This window comes from Gopherus evgoodei, chromosome 1, assembly GCF_007399415.2.
Source record: "Gopherus evgoodei ecotype Sinaloan lineage chromosome 1, rGopEvg1_v1.p, whole genome shotgun sequence".
In the NCBI taxonomy this organism is placed as follows: Eukaryota; Metazoa; Chordata; order Testudines; family Testudinidae; genus Gopherus; species Gopherus evgoodei.
In genome coordinates this window covers 324,927,327-324,952,521 of record NC_044322.1, presented here as the reverse complement: position 1 = coordinate 324,952,521, position 25,195 = coordinate 324,927,327, and the positions used below count along the sequence as shown (strand labels likewise).

General features: G+C 41.6%; 1 protein-coding gene across 2 annotated transcripts in view; it reads right to left on the bottom strand.

The window, feature by feature from the left end:
• Positions 1 to 4,360: 4,360 nt before the first annotated feature.
• LOC115644573 (ADP-ribosylation factor-like protein 8B) overlaps positions 4,361 to 25,195 on the bottom strand; it is a 38,639-nt gene continuing 17,804 nt past the window's right edge. Inside the window, exons 3-7 of one of the 2 annotated variants that reach the window (XM_030549163.1) lie at positions 15,677 to 15,750; positions 12,179 to 12,272; positions 9,894 to 9,961; positions 7,453 to 7,523; positions 4,361 to 6,280 (exon numbers count right to left, since the gene is read on the bottom strand). In XM_030549163.1, coding sequence (XP_030405023.1) covers positions 6,231 to 6,280; positions 7,453 to 7,523; positions 9,894 to 9,961; positions 12,179 to 12,272; positions 15,677 to 15,750 — 357 coding nt within the window. In that variant the 3' untranslated portion in view covers positions 4,361 to 6,230. The remainder of the gene's footprint in view (positions 6,281 to 7,452; positions 7,524 to 9,893; positions 9,962 to 12,178; positions 12,273 to 15,676; positions 15,751 to 25,195) is intronic. The other variant, XM_030549164.1, reaches the window with a different exon arrangement.

The window sequence follows — 25,195 nt, the reverse complement described above, 5'->3', positions numbered from 1 at the left end:
TGTATTTGTACCCTCAGTCACAGTAACCGCACATGCAATTAAGGATGTACTTTTGTATGTGGACCCAATCCTCTAACTTGGGACCATAGAATTGAAAATAAATGTAAAGGATAAATTATCAAAACCCCGCTTCCTTGTCCCAGATGGCTGAAATTGCACACTGTGCCAGCTGAACATTAATTTGTATCTCTGTTTATTTGTGACCTTAAGAACAAATTAACAAACCCATCTCTCATATCTTATTCATGCTAAGAGGTGTTTAGTTTATCAGTTTGTTCCTAAGAGTTAAGTCTTAGTGTAATCCACACACCTCCTGGGTGTGGTGTTCTGTCCCATCTAGTGGCACATGACCACGTAGAGAGAGATTAATGAGTCTGCTAAAACCTTAGCTAAAGGCTATGTGACGTTTAGCTCATGCAGTAGAGGCTCATACACCACGCTTCAAAGATTTCAGCTTTGATCCCACCTGTCGATGACCAGAGTCTATCAGTGTTATAGGTATCATTAATCTCTCTCTAAGTGGTCTTCGTGCCACTAGATGGGATACAGCACCACACCCAAGAGGTGTGTGGGTTACATTAGTAGTATTGCAAGCCAATACATTAGCAGGTATACATTTGACATATACCCATTCATTTCCCTAGTCACTCCATGTCTGAGGAGGCAATTGAGCATCAAAGGGGCAAATTACTTCCCTTTTATCCTTCCACAAGAAAGTCCTCCATATACCAAAGAGGAATTCCTTCACAATCACAGCACCATGTCCCCTCACAATTTCTGTGTGCCGAGGGTCCATGTGGGGTGGGGAGTGGAAGGAGAGTAGGTGTATCAAGGGGATGTATGTCACTCCCCATCCAAGTCCAACCCTAGAGATGTTACCCAGAATGAAAGTACAGGCCCAGAGGGCGCCTGCTGTCAGAATGAGTCCCTTTTAGAATGACTCCATTGGAGTGGCACTATCAGGAAGCTAGGGGAAGAGGAAAGGCAGGGGGCAGAGGAACAGGACCACTGCATCCCTGGTCCTATTTCCTTGGGATTGGCACTTGCCCTTTTTTCAGAGGGGGACAAACCTCTCCTCTCAACTGTTCAAGGAGGAAGATGGTCAATTAGGCATTGAGGCTCCTGACTTTTAACCTGGGAGGGAGCGCCCTGACCCAATGGATGGAATATCGTTTGTGCTTGGACTACCGTGCATAGCCAGTCCCTTGGCCCAACACAGCTCTGATATTCAGTCAGCACAAAGCCAGTGATGTGCTGCCAATATTGGCAAAAGGAGTTTCCCACAATTCCCATCCTTTAATCAGTGACTGAACCCTGCATATCAGAATTGCATATGTCTGCACATAGAATGGATGAAGAATTGATGAAGTTCATTAACATGTTTTCCACTTAAACAAAAACACTTTCCACTTCATCTGCATGTAACAATAACCAAGGAGTGAGACAACACAGCTTGGCCAACACACTTATAAGTGCACTTCACTGTAAATGTTTATATTTTGCTCCTGAAAAGTATACTGAGTGTATTGCTAGCATCACATAGCGCTCAGCGTGTACAACTGAAAGGGAAATGAGTTATGTTCTTCTGGGGCCATATTTGGAAGTTACTAACATTTGGTACAATCTGGTCCATTCCAGTGGCCAACAAAAGTGTTCCAAATGTGTTTGTACGAGCCCCAGGGATCAACTGTCTCTGCAAGGGCTGATTAAGCAGTACTGAGAGAAATGGGTGAACTCCCATCAGAGACAGAGAAATCACTTCACTCTCGTCAGTTCACTGGTGGAATTTCAGTTTCACTGGTGGACTCTCACCAGCTCACTCCAGCACATCATGGCAAAAGCTTCATTTGGAACATGGAATCGTCTAGAGCAGAAGTTCTCAAACAGTGGTCTGAGAGCCTTTGGTGTCCACAGAAATATGGCTGGTCACACGGACTTGGCTCTCTTTCTCATGAATGCATTTATGCATCTCATCAATGCATTTCTCATTGCATTAAAAGACATACCTGTGTGCTGAAAAGTCTCCCAATATTACTGTACAATATAAGAAATTGCTGTAATTATCACAGGCATGCTATGTGATCGCAAAGGAGAGAAGAGGTGAAAAAGTTTGAAAACCTATGAACCAGGGGAACAGTATTTCCACATTGCAGCTAAAATAAGCCTTATTTGCTGCTGTTTATTGGATAGCTACCCCCGAGCATCACTGGAAAGACTTACTCCTTGCTATATTGTTTTAGGAGTTAATTTATTTGGCCACTTACACGTGAACCCAGTACTTGTCCTACAGACTTGCTGTGAAGACCAGTAGGACACACTGTACTAGAGTATATAACAAAAGCTATTCAGTTTATTATTCTGCCTAGGTGACTGAAGTACCAGCATTTTACAAAATGACTTGTTCAGAAACAAATTATTTATGCGTCGCTGCTCTCTGCCACAATTGTTCAGGGTTGTTTTGTGTGCCTGGTAACTTGAGTTTCCTTTGATTCCGCCCCCCCTCCCCCACATGCCATTTAACTACAATTTTATGTTCTAAGTTTACAGAGCTGTTTTTTACAATATATACAAACAATATGGAAAAGAAATATAGAGGATACTTTTCAATCAGCAAAAACTAGATACTAAATGGAAAACAGATTTTGACAACTAGCAGCTCTGCTTGGGCCCTAGCTCTCACTCACTCAGTTTAAAAACTTGGAGTAGAGATGGAGGTGGGGCAAATGTGTCTAAGTCATTTTTGTGTGCCCTACATGCTGGGCTGTTCAGGGCCGTGCCCAACCCCTGGTATAAGTTAGAGCAGCTCAGGGGTTACTCTAAGTCAGTAAGCTTCTCATTGTGAGCTCAAGGAAGCAGTGAGTAGCCATAGAGCTCTGCATTGCAGCTTGTCCCTGAAACACTAATATGGCTCTCACACCAAGGGCTGGGGCTGCAGGCTTGTACAGCACTAACACAAGCTTGGTGCTGGTTGGGGTGGTCCCCTACACAGAGGGTACTCTCAGGAAGCTGTTTGAAACCCCTTTTAAATTTTATTCTTGCACCCTTATGTCTTAGCCTCAGAAACGGGATGATGCCAAACTCTATACTCAGATGCACTCTATCTCCCTAGTCCTGCTATTGTGTGACCACAAAAGCTCATCTACAGTTAAAAGGTAACTTTTCAAAGTGAGCTTAAGGAAGAAAAAAGGACAGGATAGTTTGAACGAGGACAGCGAGGCCAGTATCTGTATTGTGCTGGCTGGGGCTCAGAAACTGTTTCACACAGTGGAGGGGGGGGAGGGAAGAGAAGGAATTCATTATATGCTGTATAATGAGACATTCTTAATAATCAAATCCCTCATTCACACCGCCTGCTCTCTTGAGATTCATTCAGCTTGCTCCAAACACGAGCCTGTTCCCTCTAAAGTGCCTTGACTCCAGCTTGTGAAGGGGGATGTGTGCTCCACATAATAAGCATGATGCTTAGTTTCTCTGAGTAAAGAAATGTGAACCAACCACAAGTTGGGAGGAAGGTGGAAAGAAGGTGGAAGCAGCACAGGCCGAGGGACGTACTGGCCGCCGCTTCCAGCAACTCCCATTGGCCCGGAGCAGCGATCCGCAGCCAGTGGGAAACGCGATCGGCCGGACTTGCAGACAGGGCGGGTAAACACACTGCCTATCTTTACCCGTTACCTAAATTGGGCAGCAGCTGCTGCTGCCATCAGGTGTCAAGCAAGGAAGCCAGAGGGGCAACCACACCCAAGCCTCCTGCACTGAAGTGGTTCAAATGTCCCAAAGCTATGAGTGGAACAACGGGGACTGATAGACACCCTTGGAACTCCCCATGCAGAAGCGGTAGCATAGTGCGTTCTCAGGGAGCTATCCCCTAGCGCAGGGTTTCTCAAACAGGGGTCGCCGCTTCTGTAGGGAAAGCCCTTGGTGGGCCAGGCCAGTGTGTTTACCTGCCCTGTCCGCAGGTCCGGCCGATCGCAGCTCCCACTGGCCGCGGATCGCAGCTCCGGGCCAATGGGAGTTGCTGGAAGCAGCGGCCAGTACGTCCCTCAGCCTGCGCTGCTTCCAGCAGCTCCCATTGGCCCAGAACAGCGATCTGTGGCCAGTGGGACCCGCGATCGGCCGGAAACGCGGATGGGGCAGGTAAACACACCGGCCCGGCCCGCCAAGGGCTTTCCCTACAAAAACGGCGACCCATTTGAGAAACCCCGTCCTATTGTCAAGCAGCATAGTCCTGGTAGTGATGGAGACCTTTGGAGTGGATGTGACTCACTTTGTGGTATGCACAACCTTGCTCTGGGATGTGCTGAGGTTCTGTTTCCAGGGCTGGCAGCAGACCCACCCCTTAAAAAGACAAAAACTGAGCATGGTTGGTAATCACTGTTCCAGATTTATTAGTTTGGCCATTACTAATTGTTTTCAAAATACCACAGGCAATTAGACTACTAAAATGGTTACTTGTCCAAGTTTGGAATCAAGGTTGTTTATAAGAAAACAAAAATACCCCAGACCAAGACACTTGCATTTATTTTTTGTTTTTCCTGTTCAAAGTTGTAGGGTGGCCACATTATTTTCTTTTAATTGCTAGACAAAATGGTTTCCAGGCTGTGACTTTGCATGCAAACATTTACAAACAAGCTATATGCCCCTGAAAATAGGGGATTTGACAGAAGTGCCAATCTTGATTGCAGTGGCACTGGTATGACACTAAAATAAGATTCCATCAGCTTTGTTTAGCATGGCACTGGGAGTGACTCACTAAAGCTACATCCAAAAAGCATCTTCAAACTGAAGCTGCATTAAAATTATTACCATTTGTATCATTTATACATATGTTTAAGTAGTGCTTAAACATTTAACAACTTTATGTTGACAGCTGTAGCCATCTGTCCACATGCCATCTTTAGACCAGTAAACCCAATAGCTTTTCTCCCTGCTGCACCTGCAAACATCTAAAGGAAAGATTTAGCCCTTGGTCAACTTTCTTGATTACTTCTGAAGGTCTACTCACTATGTGAGCCTTAAAGTTCCATTAATGGAATCATATTGATGTGTGTGTATATAGGGAACAGGTTCCATAAGAATGCATTTCAGGGCAGGGGGACATCACTAATGTATGGGATTGAAGAATACTAAGGAACATACAGTAATATAAAAAGAATTAACTGCTTCTTTACCCTGTTGGCAATGGAGCAAATCCTAATCCCAGGTCAAAGCCCAAGTAATGAGGCTGTGTGCTGGGGAGTTCTGCAAGGGTCAGGGAGGGAAAGAATATTCCACTTACAGGCCACACAGCAGCACTGGAACCACTTGGAGTGCTACTTCAGCCTCGGGAAGGAAACGGCCAATAGATCCCAGGGTGTTGAGGGTAGAATGGCTAGTCAATCTGTGCAGTCATAGATTCATGCGCTCTAGCCTACTCCTCTACATGCTGGTGCTGAGGGGCAGCTGTTGTAGGGATCTAATCTATCTACCTCCCTGCATGAAGCCCTGGCATTCTGTTCCACCCATGAGGTGGGATGATATCACTTTCACTCCAGTCACACACTCAATGTCTGCTACTAGGATGTGGAGTGGGATTTGCCATAATGTGGAGAAAGTGGTGTTTTGTTTTGTTTTAATAAAACCAACAAATGAATATGAGTCATGTATACTTGTGATGAGACTATGGTACCATATTATAAATGTTCAAATTCTTAAACCGCTCTTGTCCACATCTGGCCATTTAAACAACATTTTGACTGATGTGTTCTTTTTAAAAAAAAAAAAAAAAACATTTACTTATTCTTGAATATTCAACTCAGTGCTGGCAATTGAAAATAGAAATTAATAGCAACATAACCATAAATACTGTACGCATGTTTATACATCATCTCTGCAATACGCCTTACAATAAGACACACCAGTTTCTATTGTGCAGTTTATTCAGCTTCATATTTAAAAAAATTACTAAACAGTTGACAATTCACATGCATAAACTCAAAACATTCCAGCTCAGAAAAGTACTGATTTTTTTTTTCCAGTTTTATATTAAGGCTTTTAGGACAAACAGACATTCTGGATGTATGTATGTTTGTTTTCTAAAGGCCATAACGGACTGAAATTTTCTATTTGTTAACAAATCTAGTGAAAGTGAGTCCTGGTAGTATTTAGTTTCATTCTTTATCTTTTCAGTAGTGTATAGTAGACGGGGGCCCATGTGATCTGGAAGGAAAAGTTATCTTCAGCAAAAGTTTTCTTCAACAATGCCTTGATTTGGAGTGCTGAATAAGCCACTGTAATGTTATGTCTGCAGTGACAGATAAAATAAACAAATAATGTATGAAGGGACATGAGAATTCTAGCGGATCATTACAATAAAAAAAACAGAAGTCTCACATTTGACTTTATATCTATTTCAAAAGTGGCAGGAGTGGGGAGAGAAGAAAATTGCTGCAGTCTGCCTCAGTTTGAGAAGAGATGTGCATAGCTGATTTCACTGTCATGCCCCCTTTGTCATCAAGCCTTTGGGATGGTGTTGGGGTATGTTTCAAGGTCAAGACCTTCACAGGTAGCTTACACTCTTGGGTACTTTACATGGGACCCATCCCCAGCTGTGATATGCTCAAGAGATATGCTCAAGATGGGAGTTCCAACAGCTTCCCCTACTTGTTTATCAGGTTCCAGGGGACTGGGGGGGGGGAGGGGGGAGTAGAGGGGGTACTGGGTTAGTGCATGGTAATGATTGCTATTGCTCTGCCGAGGACAAGGGATTACTTTTCCTTGCCCTGCTCTTCTCCAGCTTTGTATAGGATAGAAGAGTCAAGTGGATCCTTAACTGGTGTAAATTGATATAATTCCATTGGAGTCAATGGGGCTCCACTGATTTATACCAGCTGAGGATCTGGCACTATTTTGCTAAAGGATGGAAAAACATCCGATATTGAAATAATTAATCTGGAGAAGTAGGCTGGGAAATAGTGAACTACTGAGGAATTAGTTGGAATGTATTTGAACTCAAGGACATTCCAGTACAGAGGACTTTAAGCTTAAAGTCTGCAACAGCCCCTAGGGGTAATATCTACTCGACAGCTGCCTACAAGACCAGTAACCATCAGAAGTTTATTAAAATAGATAACATACTGATATCTTTCTATCCAGGAAATAACATTCTGAAAGTATCGCAAGTTGTATAATATAGTTAGTTCATGTTTAAAATGCATCATAAAGGGTAGTTAAACTAATTTAATGATTTTCTGGAGAACTAAATGTCTTTCTAACTGACTAATCTATTTGCTTCCTAAAATTTCCAGACTGTTTTGAAGGGTTGCTTTAATAGCAAGCTTGGGTCAAAATGTCTCCAACTATAAAGGTAAATGGATTTTCAAAGCTACCTAAGGGAGTTGTATGCTCACCTCCCATTAAAATCTCAATTATAATGTAAGTAGTATACAGAAAGCATTGTCAAAATAATATGCTTACCTATGTTATCCTTTTCTTTACAGGAAATAGAATAGCAGCAGATTTCTCGGTCTTGAATAGCTGAAAGGTTTCTATAGAAAGTAAATTCCATTAAGTAGTTTTATTATGCCACAAAACCAGGCCCAAGCATTTTCCACACAATCCACTAAATTACATGTTTGCACATTTGTATTCAAAGGGCCAAACTCTAACCTCTGACATGCAACTTTAAAACTCCACTATTGCTTATAACAAATGCATTTTTTAAAGTGATAAATGTTTTAAGGGCTTCAAATCCTTTCTGATTAAGCCAGGTTTAATAGAGAAAGATAGAAAAGAGTAGGCATCCATATGTCTTAGATAATATTTCTTATTAGTAACTAGGAAACAGTGCCTTGTCTTAAAAGCTTAACTTTCACCCTTTTGCATCAGAAACCAAAGATTTTACGAGTTTACTACGTTTTGCAACAATAGTATTCAGAGGAGCTCAACAATAATCTTTGGGAGGTTCACACCACCATACGAAGTTTACTAGGTTAAGAACTAAGGCAGGGATTGGTAACCTTTGGCATGCGGCCCTCCAGGGACATCCCTCGGCCCGTGCTGCTTCCCGCAGCCCCCATTGGCCTGGGACAGCAAATAGTGGCCAGTGGGACCCGCGATCGGCCAAACTTGTGGACACGGCAGGTAAACAAACCAGCCTGGTCCGCCAGGGTGCTTACCCTGGCAGGCCGCAGGCCAAAGATTGCCGATCTCTGAACTAAGATATCTAAGATTCCTGTATGAATGTGGGTGCTGCCTGTGGGGAAAAAACACATCTGTATTTTAAATAATATGTTTAGTCTCTTTTACGTACTTATATGGCCCCCACTATTTAGTGTCTGAGTGTCTCACAGTCTATAATTTATTTATCCTCATAACACCCCTGTGAAGTGAGGAACTGCCATTATCCCTATTTTACAGATGTGAAACTAAGGCACAGAGAGGTTAAGTGACTTGCCCAAGTTCGCACAAGAAGTCTTTGATAGAGCAGTGAATTGAACTCTGGGCTCCCGAGTCCCATTTCAGTGCCCTAACCACTGGACCATCCTTCCTCTCTGAATTCTTTTTCAAAAGAATTGCATCTCACAAACGAAAAATGTGGTCTGATTCACAGCAACTTATTTAAGCAAAATTACTGCTGTATTGGCAGGGCCCTACCAAATTCAGGCTCCATTTTGGTAAATTTTATGGTCATTGGATTTTAAAATTTGTCAGTTTCACAGTTTCAGATGTTTACATCTGAAATTTCATAGTGTTGTAACCATGGGGATCCTGACTCAAAAGGGGCTTGCAGGATTGCCACCCTCACTTCTCGGCTGCCAGTTGGGCTCAGAAGGTAGGTTTCCGGAGGTGGGTCTGATCTCCCCCATGTTGCTGGGAGCGTCCCAGGCAGGGGCTCCTAGCTGCTATTCCTGGTGGGGCTGGGAAGGGATGGGATTTCCTCTTCCCTTGTATGGCTGCTCTCAGGGGGAAATCAGGCCCATCTTGCTGTGGAGTTTCCTGCAGCATGGGGAGGTACTCAGAGGTGGGTCTGATCTCCCCCTGGAAGCAGCCCCTGCAGGGGAAGAGGAAGTCCTCTCCCTCCCCAGCCCCGTCGTGATTAGCAGCTGGAGCCCGGTGCATGCTATGTGCCCCGAGCCCTGCCCCCTCCCCCTTCCTTCCAATAGCTAGATTTTACTGGGGAGATCTGATTTCATGGTCCACGACACATTTTTCGTGGCCATGAATCTGTTTAACATAAGAACAGAAGAATGGCCGTACCGGGTCAGACCAAAGGTCCATCTAGCCCAGTATCTATCTACCGACAGTGGCCAATGCTAAGAGCCCCAGAAGGAGTGAACCTAACAAGCAATGATCAAGTGATCTCTCTCCTGCCATTCATCTCCATCCTCTGACAAACAGAGGCTAGGGACACCATTCCTTAGATCCTTATGTACTGGACTTCTTTGTATAAAAGTAGATTTCCCTTACCCACTGTATTAATTTAAGCAAGTTTCAGTAATCAAAATCTTTGTGCTTTGGTTGCATGCCAAAAAAACTGTGTTGCTTAAATTTACAGACAATAGTTTCAAATAACTCTCTTCTAATGACAGTCAAGCATAAAACTGCCATTACAATGCACCCTGGATAGTGTAAGAAGGAACATTATTCTTTACATTAGTTGCATCTTAAGTGATGAGAAAAAAAGATATCTGAAACAACTTTATATAACTTAAACTATCAGAAGGAAAGATTCAATATTGGTTTCCTCAGTCATCAACCATTGCTATTTTAGATGCCAGTGCAGCTAAAAGTGGAACATCTGAGAATGTAAAATAGAATCTGTAACTGCTAGTCACTGCAGCACACTTCCAATGATTTTGCCTTTACACAACAGCTTTTTAGAATGCCGCAACTATTTAGATAGGCCAGCTACTTACAATTTCTCAATTAGCTGTTTTTCATCCAGTGCACCAGGAAGGTCTCTTTTATTTCCAAGGACTAACACCTGTCAAATAATTTACATTCAAAATTAACGTAAATAATTTCATATAAACTTAGTTTTATTTTATTTACTATCACAATTTAATTCTATTAGCTTTAACACCTAAATATATAAGACAGGATGGGCTACATTCTCAAAAGTGACTAGTGATTTTTGGGTGCCAGACTGGAACACCCCTTAAAATGGGCTCATTTTCACAAAGGGTTGAGCACTCACATGCTGAAAATCACACCCCTTTAAGGTGCTTAAGGTTAGGCACACAAAAAGCAGCCAGTGCCACATTCTCTCCCCCCACCCCAATCCCTTCCATGCAGAAGCAGTCTTAGGAGCCTCCATTTAGAACTAGGTATGAGAAGAAAGAAAAAAAATAGATGCTTGTGCTCAGAGAACTACATAAAGAATACAAACTGCACCACGTATAACTTAACACTGGATAAACATTCTGTATATTTTATGGAAGACAAAATAAGAGATTGAGGGGTTTTAAAATCATGGTCATATTACTGTTTTAATGTATGTCACAACTACAAGTAAAAATCCAGATTAAAATTAAACAACAGATTAAAATTCACTCATTGTTATCTTTGGGTTAATAACACTTACTATTATGCCAAGGAATAACTACAGTAAATAAAGAATAGTTCAATACTAATTACATACAATAAACTAATAAGTAAAAACAATATACTTCTGCAACCTGAAAATGTAGGTGGACCCACAGACTGTGATATAACAGCACACAAAAGGAAAAGAACTTCATTATGAACGGCTAAAAATCTCAGATCCATTTCAACCTACCTCATGCTCAGTAGATAAGGGGCAAACGAATGGGGAAATCTGATCAAAAAACTGAAATAGGAGCTCCCTACTCTTTTGTCCCTGTCCTTATGAATCCTGGCTGCAGTTCTACTTTCTCTTCCCTATTTGACTGCTCCAATAATATGCAGTGAGGTTACAGAGGGGGTCTCAAATCTTTCTGCTGCAATAGTGGGTGGGATCAGAAATTCTGCCTGAATTCATTCTGCAAATCTCATTTTACTGCAATGTTCTGGACGTCAGTCACCTGTCTACTCCTTCTCACCCAGCTCTCCTTTAGCTAGCATTTTCCTAGGTCAATGACTGGACAGAAGTGAAAGTAGCTGCCCAAAGAAAATATGCAGGGGCCAAGCAATAGCCCTATATTCCTAATACTCTTTGTCTTGGGTCAGAGAACAATCTATTTTCCCTCCCAAAACAGCATCTCTTTTGCTGATACCTTTATCCAGACAGAAAAATGATATAAGGCTGAGGATAATCTATTCTAAAATTGCAAATTATCTTTAACAAAACATTTAGTTCCACCTCCTCAATTACTTAATAGTGCTTCAAGCTCACATCATTCTTTGCCAAAAGTCAAGATCCTGCTTGAGGACAGATTAATTTTTGCATTCCTTTTTCTATTTACATTTTTACTTTGCAGTCAAGGTCTTCCTTGACTTGCAGAAGCAGAGGACTATTTCATGCTTGAGTTCTGCTAACCAACCTCTACAAAAACAAGTCTCAGGCCTTGGCTACACTCACACTTTACAGCGCTGCCACTGGGGTGTGAAAAAACACCCCCCTGAGCGCTGCAAGATACAGCGCTGTAAAGCGTCAGTATAATCAGGGCAGCAGCACTGGGAGCGCGGCTCCCAGCGCTGCACGCTACACCCGTAAGGGATGTGGTTTACGTGCAGCGCTGGGAGACCTCTCTCCCAGCGCTGCCGCTCTGACTACACTCACACTTCAAAGCGCTCAAAAAGTAATTTTGAAACAAAAAAATCAAAATAGTTCATTCTGAAAATATCAAAACACTACATTTCAACATTACTGAAAAACTTCATTTCTGTTTTTTCTAAACAATTCTACTGAAATGGATTTATTTTATGCAATGTTTCAATTTTGACAAAAATGGCATTTTTCATCAAAAAACCCCTTCCATGAAAAAATGTCCAACCAGTTCTAGTGTTGTGTAGCCAACTTGCATCACATTTGGGCTGGGATTTTCAAAGGCTTCAGAGAATGGGAGTTCAGTGGGAGTTGGGTGCCCCTAGGTTTCTTTGAAAATAGCAGCCTCAAGCTATAAAGTCTTAATTCACATGTGAACAATTATGTAAGTAAATAAATCCATTTATTCATGTCTGAATACCAGTGATACCATAGCAGAACAATTACATAAATACAAAGCTCACAAACACTTACTGGAATTCCATGCAACTGTGGCTTGTCTATTAAGCTGTGTAGTTCATTTTTGGAAGCTTCTACTTTTTCTAAATCTGCTGCATCCACCATGTAACTAAAATGGGAAAATTGTCACTTGTATACTTTTATCCAATACAGACAGAAAACATTATTAAAAATATCTGAAATCTGTCAAAACGTACCCACTCCTCCCCCACTGAGCAGATGATTTTAAAAATATCCATTTTTCCTATTTCATTAGGAATAAAGAAAAAAAGAAGAATTAAATACAGGTTGTGGGAAGACAGAAATTTCTGGAAAATGTAATTGATTGCATACAAAGTATGCTGGATGTGCAAAATATACTATATACATGTGCCAGGTCTTTTTACTGATTGACTTGTCAGATCCAAACAGTTTTAAAAAAAGATTTTTTGGAGTAACTTTCTCTGTTGGCAGAAGATGGGCAGTATTACACTCCAAGCATAAGGAAACACCACCTATTAAACAATATTGGGCAAACGGGTGTGAAGCATGTGCACCAGGCAAATACGTATGTGAGAGTCAAAATCTCCAGGAATAATCTCGCATAAACTAGGGGACTGACTGGATAATTTAACAGATCTTCATCTAGGGTCTGATTTTTGGGCCCGGCCTTTTCACTAACATCAGTGGGATTGAGATCAGGCTCTTAAATTCTACAAGTGTATTTCCTTCTAATGCTTCAATGTTATTTCCAATAGACCCTTTGAGAGAAATTTCCTCCCAACCTCCAAAATCTGGCCATCAGTTTAATTTACTGCATATGACCAAGAATAACTGGGTTAAGAAAATAATCCCACTTTTACACAAAAGGTACTGTTAGTGACCAAGTAATTTTTTCTTGTTGAAGTTTAGTATGATTATGGATACAATTATGTTGCAGTACAATTAGGCAAAATTCACAGAACTGTTATGGTAAAAATGTATAAAATCAGGGTATGGTCATGGCAACAAACTGCGTAACAATTTAACAAAGTATTACAATGTAACATTTACACAAAACAAACAATGTTAATGCAATAGTTTTCATTTCCATGTCAGAGCAAACTATTTGGAAATTATATATGCATATTGTGCAATCATTTTTCAAACAAAAATAATGAAAAGCTATATAACAAAAATAACTGATTCTTTTCAGTGAAGTCCCTTGTACAAACGGTTGCAATTTTGGTATAAGAAGTTATTTTTTATGTGGTGTCTGTTGATGCCAAGCACATTTTTAATAAGATGAGGAGCATTTGGCAAAAACATTGTTGACTGGTACTGCTAAGTATCACAGGGCAACTGACAGAGCTGGGAATCTGGCCATCATGCTTCTTTAGAACTAGAAAACATCCTCTTTCCTCAATTCTCAAACTGCTCCACAGTAAGTCCAATACTCTAAGTGCTGCAATTTTGTCTTCAAACAATGGTATATTTTCAGATACTGTGCCTTCACAGATATCAAGGTGTTTTGCTTGATTTGGCTCAAATACACAGCATGCACAAAGAAAGTGGCGGCAGATTGGCGAAAGTGAGAGGTTGAGTCAGTGTCCATGTCTGACTATTTTTTTTGAGCTTTCCAAAAGTGCTGTTTTTGCTGTTGGGGGTTGGCAAGATTCAGAGCAGCTCTCTGCCCACAATGCAGGGTCACACAATTTTTGACTTCATGAGCATGAACTGTGAGCTCTTCATGAGCTATAAGCATGTTCATGATTTAGGGTGCAAATTTCTTTAGAGCCTGGAGTTCTTCAATAAATGCTGTGGATTGGCAAAGATAACAATCTCTTGAAAACTTGAACTACTGCTGCAATCATTCTCTTCTGTAAAAAATATGAAACATAATTCTCAATGTGCTCAATGTGATAAAGACATGCATTGAACCAGCTGTTCCATGTGGTTATTATAGGGATTGGTAAGATGAAAGGACTTTTTGCTATTTCCATTAGAAACATGTTGAACTGGGCTTTTCTGGCAGGGCAGGCAGTGAAAGCATGTTTCAAAGCCACAACTAATTCATTTACTTTCAAAAGTATCTTCCTCTTCAGATTACCCACAAGGTTAAGTAAAGGTGCCATGCATGTAAGATATAAAGCTTTTAAAAACAAAGGTTTCAAACCACAATCCCAAACTTTCCCCATGTAGGTGGCATTATCAGTCACAAACTCGGTGATGGAATCAAATGGTATTGTGGATTTTTCAATAAATTTCCTGTATTGCTTTGCTGACTGTTTTAAAATCAACTGCTTCCAAAACTTCACACACTAACAAAAAAACATCCAGCTTGTGTTCACCTGCTTGTGAAGTGCCTGCATTATCATTGCTTGTGGGAATGGGATGGCAAGAATGTTAAGCACATACCTGTCTTCAGCATTGGTAGTTTCATCTGCCACAATGCTAATTCCTTCACAGGACTGCAACTTTTCCTTTAAATTCTTTAATATGTCAGTCAAACATTTTGGGGAGGTGAAACATTCTTAGTTGATCTGCACTTGGTATAATATCTACCCTGCTCTCTAAAAACCTTCTCACAGTTTTGGATTGTGAAGGGTATTCAGGGGTATATTTGCTGCAGAGAAGGCTTCTGTTAATTTAAACACTACATTTTTCCTGTAAAGCTGCTTTTTAGTCTTGGTATTAAACAGCTTTCTGCTTTTTAAAAATTCCTATCTTCATCCATTTTTAATGCCTCTCATTTGCACTTATGAGTTGCACTTCCAATATACTTAACAGCCAGCCTCTCTTGTAAAATCAAGTTACATTGCATGACGTACAAAACAATGTTCCTCCACTTTCACAGATGTTTTAGAGTACTGCTCTGGTTGCTGCTTAGTGCTTAATTTTGCTACTTTGCTAATTTTTTTATTTGCTGTTGTTCTCCTAGCCTAATTTCAAATTAATTGCTGTAACCCCTTCTTTTACAAGATGCATGACTCTTACTTGTGAAATTCAATGAAGGCCACATGATGTTATATTCTTAGTTACTGTTGCTGGAAGATTGCATTCACCACCGCTCACTTTGTTTAAAGTCAAACAAATGTTAGTGAGTTTATTTAGTTTCTTTTTCTTTTATTTTTTTTAAACATATCCTTCTAGTTCTTACAAATAAAAAATTAAAAAATGGTTTTACAGGGATGGAATGGTGCATTTTAAGGCATTCTCACAAACTCAAACCGGAATAAATGGCAAAATTCATGGATTCTATTCACTGTAACATAATTGTATCCACAAGTATGGTTAATTCTTCTATTTTTGGGGCCAGAGACAAAATGTTGAAAAAAAGCTACTCCTTGTTTTAAAGCTTTTTTGTTTTAAGGTTTAAAGGACTGTCTACCAGGTTAAATTAAACATATAACCATGATGGAAAGCAAGCAGTCGTACAAAAGAGGTAAATGATTGAGAAATATCTGCAGGTGGAGGGGACTGAAAGTAGAAGTTGGCCATATTACAAAAGATATTTAAATCACTGATTGTAAAGAGATACATAAAGATGCTTACACAACTGCATTGACTCCTCTGCAATAGCGCTCCCACATGCTTCGAAACCTTGGCTGTCCCCCAATGTCCCATACCTGGAGGAAAAAAAAGGGCTTCCTATGTTATTCTGAATATACAATTAGTATGAACGGAGATTTAGAAATTAAAACAGAAGTCTTAAGTTAAATTGTAATGCCTATAAAGATGAGGTCATTCAATCACATTAAAAATGTTAAGTTATGTGTGGGTAAGGAGACCAGAAGAAAGAATGCATTAGTCTTCCAGTGACATGAAAGACAGACAGTAAAAAGTTGGGTAGGGAAGAGAACGAGCGAGTGTAATGATGGACTAATCTGGCTAATTCTGTTATCTCAATAGCTTTCACATTTGATCACTGAAGATGCTTTTAAAGATATGAGGTCAAGATAATCAGAAGAAAGAAAGAAAACGGTAGTCAACTGCAAAGCTGGAGAACCCCTCGGTGATGAGACATATGACTAATTAGTTCACCACAGGAAAAGAAAAGATGAAATATACATGAATTCTACTTAAAGAGTTTAATAGGTGGAAAATAATCATTCAGGCCCCAATCTTGCAAACACTTATGCACATGCTTAACCGTAAGAATGTGAGTAGCCTCACTGACTTCAATGGAAGCACAGGCTAGTGGAATTCTTTGAGATGTTCTTTCAGATGGCATCACCTCTTCCTCAACTGTCAGTACTTGCTCCTTAAAGGACTACCCTTGGGGAGGGGAGAATAGGGCATGGTCTTGGGATACTAGTGGCTGTCCCTCCTGATGGATCCTCTTGCATGTGTGTGCCCTGTAGTACTGATCACCATACAAGGGAAGGGTTCCAAAAGGCCCATTGAGGTGAGGCAAAGGCAAAAGGTGGAGGAACATAAGGGTGTTCCTGCCAAGGAGGTTGTTGAGTGATTCGTTGACTAATTTCTGGGAGCTCTTCCTTAAGATACATCCCAGGTGAGGGTGTCTCAACAAGAATCTAGTGGTACTTCTGAGTCCAAAGAAGTAACCTCCTCTGTTTCTAGTTGAGGGAGGGAGACCAGTCATGTTAGTACCAGCACACATACTGGCATCAGAACATGCAACGGCACCAGCAGAAGATTCCTTTTGGTATCTGTCAGGAGAGGGGAGTCGGAGGTCCATAGCTGTGGAGAAAAGACCTATTACAGGTCTGCTAAAATTTGAAACCTGGGGTTTGGGGCACATGCTGTTAAAAAAAAAAAAAAGAGAGAGAGAGAGAGAGAAGAAGGCCTCAGACAAAGGGAGAGAGGTTGAGGGTGGGGCAGATAAGATATGCGTGTGTGGGGGATGTTCTGACTGCAGGAAGAAATAAGGGGGAGGGGGCAAAATGCACACCGGGTGTGATGGGGAAATAAAATAAACAATAAGAAATAATGAATAAAAGACAAAGCAGATTAGCTAAACTTGAAAGGCTAACTAATGGACACCACAGTATCTCAGGCCATAGGGGCTGAGAAGGAACTGGAGAGGTGGTGGGTCTGCTCTCCCCTATATGCCCTCAGATAAGAGCACGTGGATATGCAAGGTGCAGGTGTGGACCATGTGGACACTGCTACAAAAAAAATTGTCTGATCAGACACACAGGCCTACACCTGAAGTGCAGAACCCACAGGGACAACTACTCAAAAACCAATGAATTATTCATGCATTTGTAGAACTGAGATTTTAATTTCCTGCCTAAAACCCATTTATTCTGGTTTTGTTTATATAGTGGCGAATTTCACCCATGAGAATAGACCCAAATGTTCATAATCATTAGCTAAAATTGCATCTAAGATAAAGTATCACTGTACAGATCTAAAATGCATGGTTACATATAGGGAAGTTGTACCTATGTTGAAGTAGATGTTATGTTATAAGACATCCATCTATTAAAATACTGATGACAACTGAAAAATAAAACCAAAGGAATGTATTTGTTCTCAAGCCAGGCGCAGAGAGAGGTGATTATTTCTTAAACATATTTAGTTATCAAAATAAGATCTGAACCACAACTAGGAGGAATACGTGTTACAGCTCAGTTTGGATTTATAAACAAAATATAGAGCAGAAAAGGTTTATGCCTTTTAAATTTTCTCAATTTTTTTCAAGTTTATTCTCTTTCCCATATCCACCTATGTTGGAGGCTGCTAAGGCACTGCAGACTAACATGGAAGAATTAGACTTAAATTGATCCAAGGAACTAAGACTTTTCCAACTGGCATGAACCTCACTTTTTATTCCATAGTCCATAAATCATATTCATGTATTGATCTCTGTATCATTTCCAACACGTTAGGCTCATATTTTGGATAAAATATTCTCAATTTCCAATTAAATAATTCCTGGATTGAGATTTTACTACTCCCTCCGGAAACACATTAATATATCACACGAATGTAGACTGTTTTTGATCCCCATCTAAGAATGTACACTTTAAGGATAGCAAAACGACCATTTGTATGCCACCTGGGTATCAATTATGACTCTTCCTGACCTTTCGGGGGATGTTTCAGAAAGACTTAATAAAAATCAATCATTTATGTATAAAGCATAAAAAGGGATGAATACATAGTGCAATATTGCAACCCTCACACCAACAGCAGTATCACACTAGGTGACGAGGCCCTTGAAAAATCAGTTTATCATATGGTGCACATCTGTTTGAGTGGGGAGTAAAAACAAGTTATTTTCCCGATAGATCAGAAGAAAAAGGAGGAACGGGGAGACAGAGTGTTAAGAAAAGACTTCAGAAAACTACAATGATTCATTACTCTTGGAAACGGAAAGGTCTACAGGATGGTGTAGCTTCGAGTAAAAATGAGAATCTGAGATACAAAGATACCAGTTCCACTCTGTCCAGTGATACAGTATACCTGATCTATGCGATATTTCTTCAGATATATGAACATTAGTCTAATTAGCAGAATCATCCTGAAACACTGAACAGACAAGTTATCTCCAACTGATTATGAATCAGTTGTCTCAATAAACCTGTTGGCAATCCATTGGAGAATGGCATACAGGATGCAAAATAGTATGAATGTATTTGATAGGATTTGGAAACCATTCAGTCTATAACTGGAGACACTGAAGTTATCTTTAACGGAAAGAAAACAGACAAAACTGATTAACTAGAAAAATGGGTAGTGTATGAACTGTCATCTGTACCTCTTTACCCAACCAAATAAAAAGATTAGATAACTACTGTTCATACTTGTACCATCCTTCTTATGCTTATTTATCATTTTACAGAGCCCACAACTGTGGTAGGTACTCAGCAGAAAACACAGGCCTCTGCCCCAAACAGTTCACAATCCAAATGACAGAAGTGACAGACAAATGAGGATATAACATACACTAGGAAGAGGAAAGGAGAGGAAAGACATAGGTTAAAGATACATGCTTAGATAGTGACTCGTTTAAGACATACATTCAACTTGGTCATAGAAATGTATTCTTGTGCATGCCCTGTATGCTGAGTACATAACTCATTTTTGCATCATAGTATTCCGTGTATAGGGCAGTGGTCCCCAATTTTTTTCTGTCACACCTCTCCTTACCTATAATGGACTCTGTCCACGTCTCTCTCCGTCCCCACCACCATAGCTGCAGTTGGGAGTGGGACTGGAGTTGTGGTCAGGAGCTGGGGCCATGGTTGGAAGCAGGGCCGCAGTTGGAGGCTAGGGCCCAGGAGCCAAGGCTGCGGCTGGGGCCTGGGCTGCGGCTGGTGACAATGTGGGGCTGGGTGGCGCTCCTGCGAGGCCCACTCCCTGAACGTTCCTCCATGCCCCCCTAGGGGCATGTACCCCACAGCTTGGGGACCACTCATATAGAGAAAACATATATACGAGGGGGAGGGATGCTATAACTGAAAAGCACAAGATACAACTCCCTATAAAAATCAAGATGTCTAGATCAAGGATTCTCAAACTTTTTTTTTCCTGAGCCCCGCCCTCCCCCCCCCACATGCTATAAAAACTCCATGGCCCACCTGTGCCACAGTAACTGTTTTTCTGCATATAAAAGCCAGGACCAGTGTTAGGGGGTAGCAAGCAGGGCAATTGCCTGGGGCCCATGCCACAGGGGCCCCCACAAAGCTACACTGCTCAGGTTTCAGCCCCAGATGGTGGGGCTTCGGTTTTCTGCCCTGGTCCCCCATAAGTCTCATGCTGGTCCTGCACAGATGCCCCCCCATTAACCTGCTTGAGGCCCCCTAAGGGGCCCCAGACCCCTGGTTGAGAACCAAGGGTCTAGGTGATATTAAATGTAGATTAGACTTTAAATTGTTACTGCAGTCTTCTTTGGTCCCTCACGATTAGAATGGCCACATTTTATAGGCAATTTTATCCCAAGCTGACCAGCACATCTGAAGAACTGGGAAATACCCTGGAAACGCCCAAAATGAATAATACTCCTGGGGGAATTCTGAACTAAAAATTCTGCAACAAAAAATTAAAAATCCTGTACACGATATTTTCAAATTCTGCGTATTTTATTTGTCAAAACAACACAATATAATCACACCAATTTCAATGATTTTTGGTCGTTTCAAAATACCTGTCAGCAAGTATGTCTGTAACAATGCAGACATCAAAAAAGATTCAGAAAATGATTTTTGAAAAATATATTCCTTACGAGGCATATTAATACAGAACTCTGAGTAATGATTCATTTAAACTACAATAGAGAACCATATTTCCCACGTCCCCCAGAAGCAGTGCAAAGGTTGGGGACAGTTGGGGTAACAGAAGAGCTGAAGAAGAGGGAAATAATTGTTAGGAAGGAGCCTAGGTGTTAACTTGGAGGGTTGTTGGGTATGGGTGGGAAAAGTATGAAACAGATTTTTTTGGGGGGTGGGGAGGGACTGTTAGGGAGCTTCCCCCATGCAGACCCTGGCCGACCCCTAGCCTCTCCCATTCAGTCTGGGACATGTGTCTCTCCACCCCCATTCAGACACCCACTCCCCCCATTCCCATGTGTCCTGTCCACGTGTCCCTCCACCTCCACTCAGACACCCATACTTCCACCCCCATGTGGCCCTGTGCCTCCACTCCCATTCAGCCCCTGCCACAGTCTGTTCTCCCCACTAGCCCTTATGAGCCCGTCTGACTCCTGTCTAGAGGCACTGTGAAGAAGGTTCTGCAGGCTCTCTCTTCCCTAGCTGGCTGGGAACACCTGCTGCGTTCTATTGCTACAGTGTCCTCTCATGGACAAAATCTGGAACTGCAGCAACTTTTCAGCAGATACTTTTTTCTGAGCAAAATTTAAAAATATGCATGCCTCATTAATTATGCACAGGTGCAGGGCACAGAATCCCCCCAGGAGTAGAATAAGGAAGAAGATTCTTTGCTAGGTGGATGCACTGCTGAAGAGGATATTTAAATCACATCAAGCAGATGTTATTCAGACTAAATCACAGCGGCAGATCATATTCCCACAGAATTTTATAAATACAATTATTTATTCATTCCTGTTTGTTTCCGTGGAGTAATAATTCTTAGCATATAAGAAGTGTTTCATATTCTCAGAGGGCTGTCCTATACAAACACTAGTTAATGTTTAATTAGCAAGTTAGGGTAATCAATATGCTTTAGATTCACCATTCCTTTGTGGCCTTACACTGATCTGTTAAATCAAATTCTTCAAAAACAGGAATCTCTCTTGTCCGATTTCCATATTTTATCTGGGCATAAAACTCTCTCTTAACATTGCAGCTATCAGACTGTGTAACAGGTTTAAGCGGCAAATCTTTCCCTTTTGTGCACAAGAAAGTTTTAGCAAGGGAGCAGGGATGCAGTTGGAGGCATGCTTACGAGTTTGGAAAGCTGTAGGTGGATTAGGGACTCAATGGTTGGTTTCGATAAATGTTTATTGTGGAAAGATTTGACAGGTAATGGAAAGTTGCAGGAGGGGAAAGGATAGTTTTGTCTTATGCTGTTCTTTCAATGTCTGCCTCCATGCAAACACCACATTTATTTCTACTCAGAAGGTTGTCCTTGCAACCAGACAGGATTTAAAAAAAAAAAAAATGTTTTCAGAAGAAAAAACTTTAAATCTTGTAGAAATAGAGATGGGAACCAAACTCACAGGAAGAGACTAAATCCTTGGACAATGCAGAGATTACACAGAGATTTCTAGGGTGCTGCTCACAGGGCAACATACACCAGCAACTTCTGACAACATTATACTGTACATTGACAATAAGGTGCTTCTACAGAGGTCCTAGGCATACCGATAATATTTAACGTCAATTCCCAAAGTCACAATATAAAGGCAGTAATTATCAGTAACTGTTCATCTAGCATAGCGAGGAAATACTCAATTTCACTGACAAGGAAATAGGAGCAATGGAAATTTTCTTCAAATCATCTCTATGGATAGATATATAGGTATATAACAAAAGATGCCTTCTTTTAGTACTAGCTAAATTAGCTGCTGAGGAAGATACACTCCCCTGCTCGATGCAAATGATGTGCTAGATATACTTCTTAATGGCCTATCATCTCACCTTTTGTAGTGTAAATTCTTTTTATGACTAGCTCTGTATACACTGAAAAAAATATTTCACATGACTGTATTTCCACCAGGCAATACATCAGAGAACACTACATTCTTTGAAATAATTCCTGGCCCTTTGAAGAACCCTGCTGTCAGTTTCTGTAGGTGGATGAAGCCCTACTTGTATGACATTTTTCCAGTTAGGTAACAAGATAAGCAAGATTGCATTACCTCTGAGAGAAACGAGTAATTTTCCCAGAGGCACATTTTATGCAGTATATTTTTAAATTTAATCATGATACTCTTCTCTAATGATCAAATGGAAACATATTTAGGGCCTGAGCCTCAAAACAGCTCAGCATACAAAGCTCCTGAAAGAAAGGCCAGGAGTACATTAACAGAAAGGAGTATTACTCAGTGGCAATGCAGATCTAGGTGCATTATCATTGACACGTATGGTGGACAGAAAAAGCGCATGATGCCAGAATTTTCAAAAACTGAATTTCTCAGAAGGGACCTGCTGGGCAAAAGGAAACTCTATTCCCATTGAACAAAATTGACATTAATGGTTCCTCAGCCCACACTGATTTTGGGTGACAATGCATACCCACTTTTGCCATGGCTCATGAAACTGCTCCTAGATTATATAAACCCAGTGAGAGGCTGATTCAGTTAATAAAACAAAAATTTCAGAAGTGCCAAAAGTTTGTTAAAAAAAAAAATCTAAAGAACCATTTCAAAATGTAATTTTGAATTAATATTTTATTTAGAAGTGTTGATTTGGACATTTAAAACATTTCATTTTAATCTGAACAAAAATTTGCTGCATTTTCATTTCAGGAAAAAAACCCAAAAACAAACAGTTTCAGTTTAAAAGGAATCTATCCATCCCCCACCCCTCTAAGTTTGGCCACCAAACCAAAAAATCTGTTATTCACTCAGCTTCATTTGGGAGGCCGAAAGCAGGAAAGGAAGGGCTGTTGGCCTAGAGATATGGGTCAGTAATTAATGTAGTGATTATTAATTTGTCTGATGATCTTTGAATAATGTATCTTAAAGCAAAGATGAGGTTTTTATTATTAAACAACAGTGAAAAGGCAGCAAGACTCACAGCACTATATACTCCATGGGAACAAGAAATTGTTGCAGTAAAGAGTTAGAGAAGGAGGGCTGGCAATGCCAGCTTGAGCTCTCCTGGGCAGTTCACAACTAGAGCCGTGCATGGATACAAATTTATATCCATGGATGTGGATATAAATTGGTTTTCACGGAACTGCAGGGCTCTCCTAGGAACCACAGCGGCGAAAGGAGCAGAACATGAGGCTGCTGCTCCCAGGAGCGAGTGCCCCATGCCAGCAGCTCCTCTGGCACGGCTGTACTGCCTCTAGACCCATCCCTGCCCCTTCCATGCAGCTGTCTGCATCTCCCATCTGAGGGCATGGGCTCCACTTGAACACAAGAACATGACATGGGACAGCTGTCAGTGAGCCTGGTGCCCGCCCCAGAGGGTGGGACTGGAGGCGGTATAGCCACGCTGGGGGAGCTGCCAACACCGCCTGCTGGCTCCTGGGAGCAGCAGCCCCCCACGTTCTGCTCCTTTCACCGCTGCAGTTCCTGGGAAAGCCCTGCGGTTCCGTGGATACCAATTTATATCCAAGGATATCCGCATCCATGGGTATAAACTTCTATCCTGCAGGGCTTTATTCACTTTTTCAACATGCCCATAGTTGCTCCCCCCATTCAGGGCTGGGGTCCACAGAGTAGTTCTTCTGCTCCTGCCTCAGGGGCTGAAGGGTATGTGTGTAGCCAGCTGCGTATATTTGTCATATTTGAACAAAAATGTTTATATTTACAGAGAATCTCTTTTGTCCCTTATCTCCTTTATTTATCAACCAATTTTGATAAAATTGGAAATGGAGTCAGTTTTTTCTTCTTTAGAGGCCCCTCATATTCCGAGGCCTTAAACTGTAACTTAGTTATCTTATACCTTAATCCAGCACTGGTTCCAGCACAGCACTAAATGGGAATGAGAAGGGCTTCTATCCCTGAGTTGCCTTCCCAAGGGCTTCCACGCACTGCAGAGGCAGCAGTTCAACTGAGGGAGCAGATTCCACAGCAAGTGGAGGGGCGGCCTCTGCTGGCAACAGCTAGAACTGCAGCTCAACCTGCCAGTGCCTGCCTCTGGTGGTTCCAGCCAGAACTGCGGCATCAGTTACAGCTGAGGGTATGGCTGCACTTGAAATTTCGGAGCGCTGCAGCGGCAGTGCTGTGAAGTGTGAGTGTGGTCGGAGCGCCAGCGCTGCGAGAGAGCTCTCACAATGCTGCACGTACTCCACAACCTCTATGGGTGTAGCTTGCAGCGCTGGGAGCCGCGCTCCCAGCACTGCGGCACTGATTACACTGAGGCTTTACAGCGCTGTATCTTGCAGCGCTCAGGGGGGTGTTTTTTCACCCCCCTGAGCGCGAAAGTTGCAGCGCTGTAAAGTGCCAGTGTAGCCAAGGCCTCAGACAAAAATATTGAGTTGCCAGGATCTTCCCATAAGATTGCAATAGACCAGTATTCGTGCTGCAAAGTTGCTGGAGTCACCAAAATACCAAAAGAGCTGGCAACACAGATGCCACCCCACCATCCAAGCTACACATCTCCTCTCCAGTTCCCTCTAATCCACTTCTATGGGTCTCCCTCAATTTCCCACTCCCCCTCTCACAAACATCTCCCCACTCTGGACCCCCTCAGCCCAATACCTCCGCCTGCGACCCCCAGGCTCCTCTATTCCTCCACATCTTCCCATGTTCCCACCAACCTCGGGGTTCACTCACTCGCTACAGTACCCTTCCCAGTGATTACTTTCCACGTAAGCATTCAAGTTTTCTTGAGTTCTCATATACTCAACAGAATCAATATCCCTCTCAGTCCTCAACAGTACTACACCAATTCCCTGCCCTATTGCCTAAATGTGCCCTTTCTTTCCAGAGTCATCTTCTTTTTGAGTTCCTTGAACCAGTACATTCAG